At 47.5% G+C, this 14,202-nt stretch overlaps 1 protein-coding gene across 6 annotated transcripts in view; it reads left to right on the plus strand.

The window, feature by feature from the left end:
- Window positions 1–14,202, plus strand: part of usp6nl (USP6 N-terminal like) — a 37,749-nt gene that overhangs the window by 14,976 nt on the left and 8,571 nt on the right. For 3 of the 6 annotated variants that reach the window (XM_067254654.1, XM_067254656.1, XM_067254652.1), the window contains 5 exons: window positions 7,362–7,435; window positions 8,932–9,014; window positions 10,720–10,759; window positions 11,075–11,158; window positions 13,567–13,674. In XM_067254654.1, coding sequence (XP_067110755.1) covers window positions 7,362–7,435; window positions 8,932–9,014; window positions 10,720–10,759; window positions 11,075–11,158; window positions 13,567–13,674 — 389 coding nt within the window. Of the gene's footprint in view, window positions 1–4,016; window positions 4,128–5,706; window positions 5,731–7,361; window positions 7,436–8,931; window positions 9,015–10,719; window positions 10,760–11,074; window positions 11,159–13,566; window positions 13,675–14,202 lie in introns of those variants that run through there. The other 3 variants (XM_067254653.1, XM_067254658.1, XM_067254655.1) reach the window with 3 other exon arrangements.

A 14,202-nucleotide genomic window follows, 5' to 3' on the forward strand; every position in this document is an offset into this window, starting at 1 on the left:
GCTGCTGTTATACAGGGCTGAAATTCCTCATCGATTCCTGGTCTTCAACACAAAGAGAACATTGAGTTTAGGACCCTGCTTCTCCTACACTGCTGCCATTTTAATCTCTGGCCATCGACCCTCCGGAGAAACTCTCTTTAGAAACACTGTTCTTAAGTTAGGATCAATGAAGACAGACTTGGATATGGCCTTCGACAAGTGCATAATTACAAAACAAACAAAGACACAAACACACACATACACACAAGACTGGTGCAAATGTATGTTCTATGTGTAAATGGTCTTGTCTCAGTCAGGAGTTAGCAGTGGCTGTTTGTGTTTTGGTAGCTAAATGTTGGTTGTCGTGCTGGTGTGTTAGCTGGTTGTCATGGGGTAACGTGCTGGTGTGTTAGCTGGTTGTCATGGGGTAATGTGCTGGTGTGTGAGCTGGTTGTCATGGGGTAACGTGCTGGTGTTAGCTGGTTGTCGTGGGGTAATGTGCTGGTGTGTTAGCTGGTTGTCGTGGGGTAACGTGCTGGTGTCTTAGCTGGTTGTCGTGGGGTAACGTGCTGGTGTGTTAGCTGGTTGTCGTGGGGTAACGTGCTGGTGTCTTAGCTGGTTGTCGTGGGGTAACGTGCTGGTGTGTTAGCTGGTTGTCGTGGGGTAACGTGCTGGTGTGTTAGCTGGTTGTCGTGGGGTAACGTGCTGGTGTTTTAGCTGGTTGTCGTGGGGTAACGTGCTGGTGTCTTAGCTGGTTGTCGTGGGGTAATGTGTTGGTGTGTTAGGTAGCCATCATGGGTGACAACGTCCTCAGACACTCTACTTAGGCATGTTACACACTGATGTCTTCGAGGTAATGGGTTGTACATGACTGTCAGCCTTGTGAGGCTGTGAGTGTGTGTTCTTCAGGCAAGGGTGTCCATGTCATTTTACCCTGCTCTCACATAGTTTAAATGACAGTTATAGTTCAACAGGCACTTACTGTACATTCAATTATTTTATAGCTTTTCAGTCAGGAGTTTTGCCTTGCTGGAGCATTGGTACTGTATGTGTCTGAGCCTGGCATGGCGTCTTACAGATGGGGGGGGGGGGGGGGGGGGACACAGAGCCATGGTCCACAGAGCTAGATTTATAAGCAGTGAAATGCAGCCTCCTCTCTTGCCAAACCACAGTATTCTCACCCGCGCTGGTCAGCATAGGCGTCTTACTATCTCTGACTCTGAATAATTCATGAAGAGTTGGTTTCGTTTCCCCCCCCCTCCATCCCTCTCTCATTCCCTCTTTCCTTCAGTCTTTAAACAGCCATATTTTAAAAGCTAGGGGAAAGAGCCTGCCTCAATTATTCAAATGATGTACCAGCTGCTTAAAAAAGAAGACTTATTTTCTGTAGCACATGAAGTTGCGATGGGGGTATTTGTGTGCGCGGATCGTTGTGTGTGTGTGTGTGCCCTATATGTGCATGTTCTCATGTGTAGGTGTGATTGCACTTTGAAAAGGTGATGACAGTATGTTGCTTCATGAGAACAGGGATAGAGGTAGCATTCAGCGTCATGCTGCTGGAGGTGATAATACCATGATCGTAGCATCGAAGCTTAGCTTTGATGCTAACTTTCCATCATGCTATCACCTAGAAACAAAATCTTCACAGTATAGCCTGCAGGCATAATTGGAAGTCTTCTAGTCTACTGGTTTCCCCTGTGGTGTGGTGGGCTGAGCTATACTTGTATCTTTCAATTGATGTGCTTTTATTAGATTCGGCAAAAGTAGGAGATTTAAATTGCAACACAGAAAAAGTGCTGTTGGACTTCTAATCCAATATGCTCCTAACAGATGCAATCTCTCCCTCTGTCACACACACACAACATACACATCTCTCCCTCTGTCACACACACACAACATACACATCTCTCCCTCTGTCACACACACACACAACATACACATCTCTCCCTCTGTCACACACACGCACAACATACACATCTCTACCTCTGTCACACACACACAACATACACATCTCTCCCTCTGTCACACACACACATGCACCCGAAAAGAAACACTACTCACTGAGCCCTCCAACCCCAACCTCTCCTCCTCTCCAGTAAACCCGTGGTCAACACAGACAACATGCACTCCTATTAGCACAGAGTGTATCCAGGTCTTGTGTAATACTGTTATTAGGTGAGCTGTTTGTGGTTCTGTCTCTACTATGACACATGCCACTTGTCGTGCCCTGTTCTGTCCTGCCGTGCCCTGTCCTGTCCTGCCAGAGTAATGACTAACTTGTGACAGTGACTAGTCATTGGCCAATAAGGATTACTGTTCTACTCAATTCTGCTGCCAAACATTGTCTGTGCGTCTAGATTGAAAAACTTGTTCCAGTGTTGTGGATTTTCTTATGAAACATGAAAGCTGCAAGTCACAATGGACCTTATGGAAAAGGGATGTTGGGTAGGAAAAGGCAAACACAATCTCACACTGTGCTTGTCAAACAAGCTTTTCTCAGACGTGATTTCACTGGGCGTGTGTGTACGCACTCGTGTATGCGTGTGCACACGGTGACGTCAGCCTTGTCAGCAGGACAATAAGAGTGTGTGTGTGTGTGTGTCTCACATCAGTGCTCCCTCTCTTGGTCTGGGCCTAGTCTTTCATTCAGTGGAGCAGAGGCAGTCTAAGTCCCCTACAGGTACAGCTGTGGACGTCTGCTGAGTGATCTCAGGGGGAAGATAAAGCAGATCTATATGGATGCTGTTAATCGAGAGAAAACAGTCATCATTATGCTTTAGTCCAACTGTTAACCGCTCACTCAATTGACTATTGATTGATATCTTTCTCACGGGGATTATGGATCTAATGAAGTGATTGATGGCTGACCACGTGCTATTTGTGTGTGTTCATGCCCATGTTGTATAGCATACATTTAGTACATCAAATATTCCTACCACTCCTTCTGCAGTTTTAGGCAGTCCAGACTCGAGAGACAGACAGAGACACAACGCACACACTTAGCACAATGAACGTGGCTCAGACATCCTAAAACAGTTACCGTTGAATTCACTGTAATGTTCCATAGGGGGGTGCTGATGTCTGTACATTGGATTTGAACAACAAATGGCAGTTTAACAAAAGCGTGTCGGCCCAGATTCACTTGTCTTTCTTCTTTGCGATGCTTTGTCAAAATGTTGGACACCACTGGCTACTCAGTGGTGTCCAAGGCCATACTGAATAATGTATTTGGCTGGGCTAGGCTCGACTGTAGCAATCCAGTAGTAGTTCGGCTATGTTGTTGTCCTTCCTGGTCCCACCCAGAGAGGAAGCTAGCACCTCAAAACCCTGCTGCCCTGCAGGATGGCCCTCTGTTCTTTAGAAGTGATAACAGCATTTTAGCCTCTTCAGCCAATCCCTCACTGACCCAGCTATTTCCTGTAACCATGATGGAAGAGATATGGCAGAGGCAGCAGTAGTCTCTCTTTTTCTCATAGAGAGCATCAAATGCTCTCTCTCCGTCTCTCTCTCTCTTTCTCTCTAATAGGTTAGATCATCAGTTTGTAATTAGACTGTAATGAAAACACTTTATCAACATGCTGTCAATCTCTCTCCCTCCCCTTATCCTCCCTGTTCTTGAGTCTGTGTTTCTCCTACCGCAGTCTCTCTCTCTCTCTCTCTCTCTCTCTCTCTCTCTCTCTCCCCCCTCCCTCCCCTCGCTTTTTAGTCTGTCTGATGTATTCAATAGACCCTGTTGTTGTGTTTGTGTTTGGGTGTGGAATGTTGTGAGTGGGACAGACTTGCTGCTGAAGTCAGTCTCTGTGTCTCTCTCTCTTTTCCCTCTCTTTTTCTCAATCTCTGTATCTCTCTTTCCCTCTCATACTCCCCCCTCAATGAGTAAACAAACAGCTGCATTGTGACAAAGGCCCTCTAACTCAACCACTGATCTCATTCCTCCTCTCTCTCTCTTTCCCTCTGGTTCCCCTTTCTCTCGTTGGTACAGTAGATGGTTGCCTTAGTGAAACAGGTGCTTGCATGGACCGAGCTGGTTGTCTGTGTGTGTGTAGATGATGAAAAACTGATGGGGTGTGTGTAGACTGGGCCACCATTAGCGATGCGTACGAAGGCTCTGACAGAATTGGAACATTCCATAGAGGCTGTCTCAAGAGGTAAGCGTGTCATTGAGATTGTTTGTTTGTATGTGGGTAGACTACATGGTTGAGATAATAACCGAGACACTGCTAAAATAATTTTAATAATGACCCACAATGTCAACCAGTCAGTGAGTTGTCGTGGAAACCCTAGGAATGCTGAATGACGTCATGGTGACTGGTGTTCTAGGAATCAGTGTGATATGGTGTGGAACAGGCAGGAACATGTTTACCATGTCAATGTGTAGCACATCCAGTTAATCTTAATGATGATTCTGTTAGTTCTCAATCCTGTTTGTCTACTGTACCTTATACCGTGATGTGTGAGTAGATACAATACACACATACACATTGTACTTGTATTACATTCAAACTCTATACGTGTATATAGCATATACTGAACACTTCTGTTCATATTTAGTAATTCAGCAGAAGCTTTTATTCAAAGCAATGTAAACAGTGGGACTTGTAATACTATACAGAACATCACTTTACCAATCCATCCAGCTGAAGCTTTGCATGAGCTTCACAACTGTCACTAGCTTAAGATAGAGCTGATTGTTTCTTCATGGATGTGTGTGTGTGTGTGTCTATGTAGGCTTTGGTTGTCACTGAGGTAAGCAGGGCCTGTGCTCCTGGTCGAGCCCTGGGGCGTTCTGATTGGCTTAGCAAAGACAGCAGACAAGGAAGTTGACAGAGGATGAAGCGTGAGCTAAGAACAAAGGACAGGAAATGAGTTCTTCTCCAATCACATATTCCATTATCATTACTATTGGTGCTCTGAGCAGATGGGAGGGGGAGGGGGAGAACATCAAGGACTCCTGGTTATGGAAAACAAAGCCAAGTGCTGCTCCTGGAGTAGACCGGAGCCATGAGATAGGAGAACTGTCACTACACATTGTTGTCCTTGTTGTGTTGTTCATAGTAACAGAAACGGCCATTGGGAGTACAGCCATATAGTTTGAGAGAGAGACATATATACGAACAAATATAGAAAATCATAGATGTTGGCATTACATCTGCAATCTTGCTGTTATACAGAGGATGAAACCTTTCTCATGAAGGCTAGCAGAGACAACATACTGACTCAGGAAGGAAGATGTTGTGTTCTGTTCTTTGGTCATCTTTCAGAGACGGTTTCCAGTTGTCTCTAAGAGGTTTTGTGGTGACACATTTCAACTCTGATGTCTGACATGTTCTTTTCTGAGTGAGCTTTGATGCACGCGGGGGGTGGGGGCGTGTTCCCTGTGACGGGTGGATAAGTGCAGGAGAGTGAGGGTTGGGTGGGGGGGGGGGGGGGTGTTTGCATGGTAATAACCATTCAGTCATTACAGAGACATTTTAAACACAGCTGGAGATGGAAGTGACTTGCAGTCGACACCGCCCTCTTTGCAGGAGGGGGCCACGAAAGGATGGAGAGGAGGAGAGGGATGGAGGGAGCGTGGGAGGAGGTAGAAGGGCAGCAGAGTCGGGGGTCTGACCAGGTAAAGGGCGAGAGTATAGGCGGAGGAGGAGAGAGGATCAGGACAGCGTGTTCCAGACAGTGAGTGAGGTGCGGTGTGTCCCTCCATGTTTCTCCTGGGTCTTCTGAGGGAGCAGGGAGGTGCACAAAGCAGACACGGTAACACTGGAAGGCACATTGACTCGAAACCTACACCCAAACTCTGCTTGAAGACTCTCTTGTCACACACACACGCACATAAAAAACATACAGAAATTGTCACAGATGCCAGCGCAATTCCCAGAGCATGAAAGACTCTAATTGCGTTGAGCCCAAGTCCAGCCCATGCAGAATACTAATGTCTGATGGGGGTTCTTGCTAAGACGAGACTTTACCACAGACACACTCAAGCCTGTTTACCCAGAATTCCAATGCATTGCGCCATGGGAACCACGGCCCCCTTGGGTGGGAAAGCAACATTATTTGTTTATTTGCTGTGACTCCAGACTGCGTCTTTTTGTAGTGTCCCCAGCTTGTGGCCCCTCTCTCTCTCTCTTTCTCTCTCTCTCTGAGGGCTGTTGGCAGCTCATGGTGACATGCCTTTCACTGTGACACACATTCCCGCCATCCTGTCATAAAAATTCCGGCTGGCTCAATAGGAGCACGTTTGAAATTCCGGTCAGCCGGCCCCCGTGGAACCCAGGAGACCAGGGAGGAAGTGGAGTAGAGACGGAATGGAATACTTCCTGTCGAACACCACTGAAGTAAAAACGGAATTATAAAACTGCGAAAACCACAAATCTCATTAGGCTTTATTTCCTGTGAGGTACTATAAAGTACTTGTTTAACCCTCCTTTTGTAGACTATTCTGTCTATTACCTTTGGGTCACTATGGCCCAGGGTCCAATTTATCTCAACTCAACTAAGCCATATAGACCCAAGACTCGAGGCATTGCTTTATTTGTGGCAGCTACACAGAAAGTGTCATTTTGTATTATTATTCCCCAAATTAAAATGTTATGGTACAGATATACACATTCTCTCAAAAACAACCTCTCTCAACCTGCCTGATATGCATTTGTGTAGTGGAGCGTTCAGCAGAGGGATATCAAAGAAGATAAAAATGCCAGTGCTTGGGTCCTTGCCTGGAAACATGGATCATCTCCCAACGTGAACACACACACACAGACAGACCATTCCCATTTCACATTGGTATACTATGTGCCAACCAAATACATAAATACCTACTGGTAGGATTTAGTAGGAGGCTGAAGCCAGATTAGAGAAGCTGCCTGTAGCTGGACTCTGTGTCCAGGGCTCTAGATCAGTGGGATGCAGCCTCAGCCTTATGTGCCTCTCACTCTAACCCTGAGAAAACACTCCTTACACTTGCAGTACAGTCCCTGCCAGCTTTGTTAACCTGTTTCCTGTGTTTGGAACTGGTGGATTCAGGAAGTGTGTTTGTATGTGTGTGTGGGGGGGGGTTTGGTGTTGGTAATTCCTCGTGCATGAATTCTTTACTAATGATGCCAGTATCTCCCTCCCTCCCTCTCCCCTCACACAAGAATGTCTCTCTGTTACACCTTTGTGTTCCCCAGAAAACAATTTGAAGACATTTTTCAACGAGAATACAGAAAGTTTCTACTATTAATGTTTCTCCCCCTCTCTCTGTCTCTCTCTCTTTCTCTCCCCCTCTCTCTCTGTCTCTCTCTCTCTATCTCTCTCCCCCTCTCTCTCTGTCTCTCTATCGCTCTCTGTCTCTCTCTCCCCCTCTCTCTCTATCTCTCTCTGTCTCTCTCCCTCTCTCACAGCGTCTGATAAAGAGCAGGATGCTGCAGTAAAGCTTGAGCAGGAGCGAGCTGAGATTGTGGCCAAATATGACAAGGTAGGAACATCCTGGGACCCACTCCTAAACCACCAGAGGTTTTCTCCTTCACTTGGTCTCCTCACTCATTTAGGTCATTTCGAATATTGTCATCTTATCTGCTGGCTTCTGGTCAGCCAATAGTGTGTGTGTGTTTCATATAATTGCCCATCGACCCTGGTGTCTCCACAGCCAGCCTTTGTCCCTGGTTTCTAAATTAGCCATTTTAATTTCGTCTGGATGTATAATGAAGCACGCTCATCAAGGAAGGAGAGAGGGAGGGATGGAGAGGAAGAGACGGAGGGATAGAGAGGAGGAGATGACGGGGGGCGGGTATTGTGACACTGTGTGACATTGTGAGTTTAATTATGTTATGATGTTTGACCCTGATCACAAGAAGAATCCATTTTCTGGGTTCAGCGAGGCAGAACGGGTCCAATCAGAACCATATCAGTGTCACCATTACTGTCGCCGAGTTCTTTAATGGAGTCTGTTATCAAAACAGAACACACAGACAGAACTCTGCTAATAGATGTGGTGTTGAAGTTGATAGTGTTTGGGATTCATGAAAACACTGCTGTGTGTCTGGTCTTTCACTTTGAAAGGCTTTATGTGTGTTTATATGTGCTGGAACACCAGACACACTCATGTCCTAACATTGATTTTGCGCTCCAAGAGGGTTTTTCTTTGTATGTGTGTGTGTGTGTGTGTGTGTGTGTGTGTGTGCGTAAGTGTAATTGTGTGTGTAGAAGAGTGTGCCGTTACCAGATGACGTGGATATCAGACACTGTCTGTTTCTCTCTCAACTGATGTGTCCTTCAAGCTTCTGTGTGTGTGTGTGTATCCATGTTCGTTCCCCATACTCTGCCTGAGGTCTGAGAACAGTCTCTTTATTCATCCCAGATGTGTGTTTATTTTAGCTGGCTTCTGCTGAAGTGTTGGCTTCAAAATAGACCTTTTAGAAAGGACAATACATGTATTTAGAGTCCACCTCAAAAGGCTGGACATCCTAACACTGGAGGTTCATATGGTGTGGATGTATCCGTCCATACCTCCCAGTTCCAGCACCTTCTCTTGCACAATCCAAAATAATTTTCTCTCACACTTTTGTTTGCTTGTCGTCCTCCCTCCTTCCCCTCTGCCCAGGCTGTGTCTGACTCCTCATTTCACACCTGTTAGCTGTACACACGCACACTCTCAAACACACACACACACAATCACCACTCTCAAGGGCAGCGTAGTCGTGCCTCCGACAGACATCCCGTTAATGAAAAGGTCAATCATCCATGATGGTGGGGTGTTGCAGGGCAGAAGGGCATGGCAGCCAAGCGTCTGTCGAGCTGCAGTGTTGCTTCAGTGCTGAATGCAGACATCCAGACATCATCATTTGTCTGTATTCAGTCTCATTTGTGCTGCATTAATAGGGTCTTCTCTCCCCATAGAATGGCTTTAAATGCACCTAGATCTGCTATCTGATTGGTATTCCTGGCGTTACCCACAATGCTCTCTGATTGCAGGGGAAGGAGGGAGCCACAGTGGAACCCTGGGAGGATGCAAACTTCGACCTGTACAAAGTTATCGACCGCTTCGGGTTCCTACAGTAAGATTAAGCACACACACACACAAACATACTGTGCATACACACCCACTTAAAGACACTCCATCACATCAGTTCTGATATACAGTCTAAATGAGCTCAAGTTGGCTTCAATTTAGCTTCAAAGCACACTCAGTAAACATTGGCGCATCTTTGAAAAAAAAACATATCTACAAAGACAAGGATGTGTTGAGTCTGCAAGTGTGTGTGTGGTTGTCTGAGTGTGTGAACATGAGTGTGTGTATGCCAGTGTGTATGGTTTTATGAGTGTGTTTGTGTAAGGCTGTGTGTGCATGTGTGGCAGTGGTTTTGGCAGTGATTGAGGTGGTGTTGCATGGCTCTTAAACAGCAGTGTCAAAACAGAGATATATATATATATATATATATATATAGATATAGATATATAGGCTGGCACATGAGCCAGGAAGCTGCTGGGTTAGCCACAATGACAGGGTACCAGTTCAGTAGCTGCAGCCCAGGAACAGAGCCCCTGTCTGGGGGAGCCTGACCAGAGCCCCAGGCTAGGTGGAGAGTAAGAGATGGGCCCAAGATTAATGCCATGGTCCTGGGGAATAAGGGGGTAGAGGGTGTGAGAGAGGCCCAAAGGGAAGCCTCAACCTTGGGAAGACATAGAGGTAGGTGTTTCTGTTCTTCACTGACAAGGGCTCATTGGGAAGGCTGAGATGGAGACCGACCAACTCCAGCCTCTCTGTGCTTCCTGTGTAGGCCAGGGGTCAGGAGAGGTGTGACCACACAGGAAGTAGAGACCCTGACTGCCGTCTTCCTTCCTTTAGGCAACCTCAGATCTAATGTATGTTGGACTGGCTGTGGAGACTCTTATTTCACCATTGTCCTATCACGTGTAGATCTGTTAGACTCTAAACGGAGGAATGAGACAGGGAAAGAAGAAAGGACACGTGGAAGTATTTGGACAGAGACCCTTGGAAACACAAGAAGCGATGTACGATTTAGAGGCAGAAGCAGAAAACGGATATCCTACGTAGACAGCCATGTCAGATTTCATATTTAAATAAGGAAGACTTTGTTGGCAAACTTCCTCACAATATGAACTGCATTTGCAGCAGTCAAATGGAGGAAGGCTATAATCTGTTACTTCCTGTTTGTGTGGCTGCTTACAAGTTTCACGTTCCTCCTCTTTGATTCAAGTCAACAAGAGTTACACAAGGAATGGTCAGGACACAGATTATATGTTCCATCAGTCCTCATCCTGTTAGGAAAATATTTAACTCGGAATTAATTAACCATAACCTGTCTTGTTTATGATATGAGGCATGGTTTATGATGAGGAAAACATCCCATCTTATCAAAAGAATGAAGACTTTTACCTTGACAGAAAGACAGGCTTATGAGAGCTGCAACCCACATCTCAAAGTTAAATGTATCACATGTAAATTGTAAAGGATTAGTCGATCTCGTTAAGCTCATAGTCAAATAATGATGTGTGATTTGCATATGTTGAGAAGAGGCAGATGTCTAAAAATAAAATGTGAGATGCTAGACATGTAACACCCTTTTAGTTCTAACAATCTAATGTTTCTTCTCTCTCTCTGTCTTCCCCTCTACCTGCTTCTCCCTCTCTCTTTTTCCCTCTTTCATTCTTTCTTTCTTTCTCTCTATCTCCTTTCTTTTTCTCTGTCTTTTCCTACTCTCATTCTCTCTCACTATTCCTCCCTCTCTCTTTCTCCAGCGAAAATGAACTACCGTCCGATGACTCGGTGGAAGTGAGGGTGAGTGACACCAACTGAAACCCCCCAGGTCCTACTGCCCTGCAGGCTATGTCTGTCCCTCTGAATTCCCCTCCGTGCACATGTCCTTCACAGCTGAGAACCAAAGAGTCTGATTCACACAAGGACAATGATCCCTGATTACTATTGTGGGAGTGTGGTTGCTTAGTAATCATGCTGTCTGTATTATCTGTGGACAGTCGTGAGTCCTCTGCGGTATCCCATGCTGATGGTGCCTTGTTGTCTATTGTCAGTGTTCATCAACGATGTCACCGTAATGAAGAAATATTAACGTGTCACTTCCTGCGGCTCCCACAGCAAAAAACCTCCCAGGAGCTGGAGAGGACAACAAAATGGTTGAAGATGCTCAAGAGCTGGGATAAATACAAGAACAGTGACAAGGTGAGTCTCCCTCCATCTCTCTCTTCATCACCTCGCTCCTTTTACTTCACATCTTCTAGGAAAACTACCTATCTTTCACCACTTAAGCTGTCGAATTTAAAATTCCACATTCCTGTCGTCCTCTCCCCCGTCCTTCCTCCCTTGCTTTTCTCCTCCTGTAGCTACACATGTAAGGAAGTCTTGCCCTCAGTCTCCCTGAAGGGCATTTAGAAGAAATCCCTCTCTCTCTCTCTTCTAGCTGTCCTCGTTGGTGCCTGATGGGGGTACATCTGCAGTGTTCTAGGGGCTGGGCAGGGGGCTTGTGTTGTGTTCTCCTGGTATCAGGAGAGGACACTAAGGGGGTTTGTGTTGTGTTCTCCTGGTATCAGGAGGGGACACTAAGGGGGCTTGTGATGTCATAGCTAAGGGAACAGCCTTGCTTTCTCAAATTTTCCTCCTCCGTTTAAAGAAGTATGTGACATCCGCGCGTCCCTCTCCTCTTTCTCTTTCTCCCTTGCTATCTCACTCTGGCTCTCTCCCTCCCTTCTCTTCATCCCTCTTTGCCATCTCTTTCATCCCCCTCTTTCTGTCTTTCTCCCAACGTCTCTCTTCCTCCCTTTCTCTCTCTTTCTCTCCCTCTCTCTCTGTCCCCATCTCTCTGTCTCTCTCTCTTTATCTCTCTCCCTCCGTCCCTCTCTCTCTCTGGTGTTGACAGAGTGAACAGTGGTGTCTCAGGGAGTAATCAGGTTGTGGTTCGCTGCGTCTCTCCTGAGCAGAGCAAGACAGCTATCCTGGACAAACAGCGACAGAACAGCTGCAATGCAGCCATACGACAGGACGCCCTCAGTCTCCAGCTATAGTGGAGAAATAGCTGTCACCAGCATGGTTGTTATTAGCTAGGACTTGAGAGATGACGAGTCCTTGTGAACGGCAAGTTGGAGCCATTCATTATGTTGAACATTATCAAGTCATAGCACCTTGGTAAAGGTTACTACTGTAAGAGCATCTTTACGATAATGTGTAAGGTTATATGGAGTTATTAGTGTCTTGCTAAGGTTATAAAAGGTTCTTGGTGTCTATTAGGAGTCTATTAAGTATGAAGCAGGGTGGGACTGGTCTAGGTCTGTGTGGGGGAGGAGGGTGTAGCAGGGGAGGGGAGGTTGAGCAGCCAAGCTGACCAGCTCTGAGCTCTGGGACCTGGGCCGAGGTGGCCCTGAGACAGCCAATCAATGGACCAGATGGAGAGGACTGGAGTGCAGTGAGCAGAGAGGACCTCTTCACTGGCGGGGAGATTAGACACACACACACACACACACACAGTGAAGGATGATTAGTCAAACAGATTGTAGTCATTGACTTCCTCATCAGAGCCTAATTACAAGGCTGTCGCCCAGTAGTCACTATGAGCCCCCAGTGTTTTATCTGCTATAGGGATGATAACCCATTACATGCTCAGGCTGGGCAAGGGAAGACTCCTATAACACACACACGCAACAACATGCATTCACATGCAGCATCTACATGATGTAACTCGTGATGTGATTCATGACCTCATTATTACCCTTCACTGGTCATCTGCAGCTACCTCTCCTTTCAAATCCATCCCGTGTTTCTCCCTCTCTTTCCTCCCTCTCTCCTATCTGTGTTGACTTGATAAGTCATGCGGATACATTAAGGCATGTCGTGGCCATAGATCAAATGTGATTGATCTGTATGTGAGAGAAAGAGAGAGAGAGAGCTGCACATGGCACAGGAGTATCATCACACACACACACACACACACATTTATACTCATACTCACACACACAGACACATCTGGTCCAACATGTCCCTCCTTAACTCCCGTCTGCTTTCCACTGTATAGTAACGTGTTCCGGCAGGGTGATTTTAATAGCAGTAGAAGGGACTACTCACTGCACTGATTCACTTTGCTGTTCCTACAGTTTGGCTTTTAAAATGTACTTTTCTTTCAAAACTGCACCCGACATGTTTCCGATTCCGTGCCAATGGGAGCGCTTCCCCCCTCTGCTTAGTCTCCCCGTGCACACGTCCACCTGTTCACACAGAGCGTGGAAGCATGTCTGGCTCGACTCCGAAATCTTAGACAGAGGGGCAGAGCTCAACCTCTAAAACTCCTTTATATCTGCCCCTAAAGAACACAACACACACACACACACACAGACATGCAGAACACACCACACCCTTATTTCCCCACTTGATCAACACAAGTTTCAGTTACCGTGTTCTCCTCGTGTATTCTTTCACTGTGTACTTTGCTGCTTGAATACGATATGAAGAGAGAGTCTGAACTGTGACCCCACAAGCTGCAGGTTCACTGTGCTCGGGGGTCAAGGGTGTGATGTTGGAAGAGAGCGGGACTCTTTGATGTGATTCCTGGGGAATGTGTCCTCTTGCCCCTGTCACTGCAGCTGTCTCGGAGAGTCTACAAGGGAATCCCCCTGCAGCTCCGAGGAGAGGTGTGGTGTCTGCTCCTCGACATTCCCAAAATAAAGGAGGAGAAGAAAGACTTCTACGAGGTTTGGAGAGAAGCACCCCTGCAGTCCTCCTCTCCCCGCCCCTCCTGCCCTCCTCTCCCCGCCCCTCCTGCCCTCCTCTCCATGCCCCTCCTGCTCTCCCCGCCCCTCCCGCCCTCCTCTTCCCGCCCCTCCCGCCCTCCTCTCCATGCCCCTCCTGCTCTCCCCGCCCCTCCCGCCCTCCTCTTCCCGCCCCTCCCGCCCTCCTCTCCATGCCCCTCCTGCTCTCCCCGCCCCTCCCGCCCTCCTCTTCCCGCCCCTCCCGCCCTCCTCTCCCCGCCCCTCCCGCCCTCCTCTCCCCGCCCCTCCCGCCCTCCTCTTCCCGCCCCTCCCGCCCTCCTCTCCCCGCCCCTCCCGCCCTCCTCTCCCCGCCCCTCCCGCCCTCCTCTCCCCGCCCATCCCGCCCTCCTCTCCCCGCCCCTCCTGCCCTCCTCCCCCCGCCCCTCCTGCCCTCCTCTCCCCACCCCTCCTGCTCTCCCCGCCCCTCCTGCCCTCCTCTCCCCGCCCATCCCGCCCTCCTCTCCCCACCCC

The sequence above is a fragment of the Osmerus mordax genome, chromosome 17, assembly GCF_038355195.1.
Source record: "Osmerus mordax isolate fOsmMor3 chromosome 17, fOsmMor3.pri, whole genome shotgun sequence".
NCBI lineage: Eukaryota > Metazoa > Chordata > Actinopteri > Osmeriformes > Osmeridae > Osmerus > Osmerus mordax.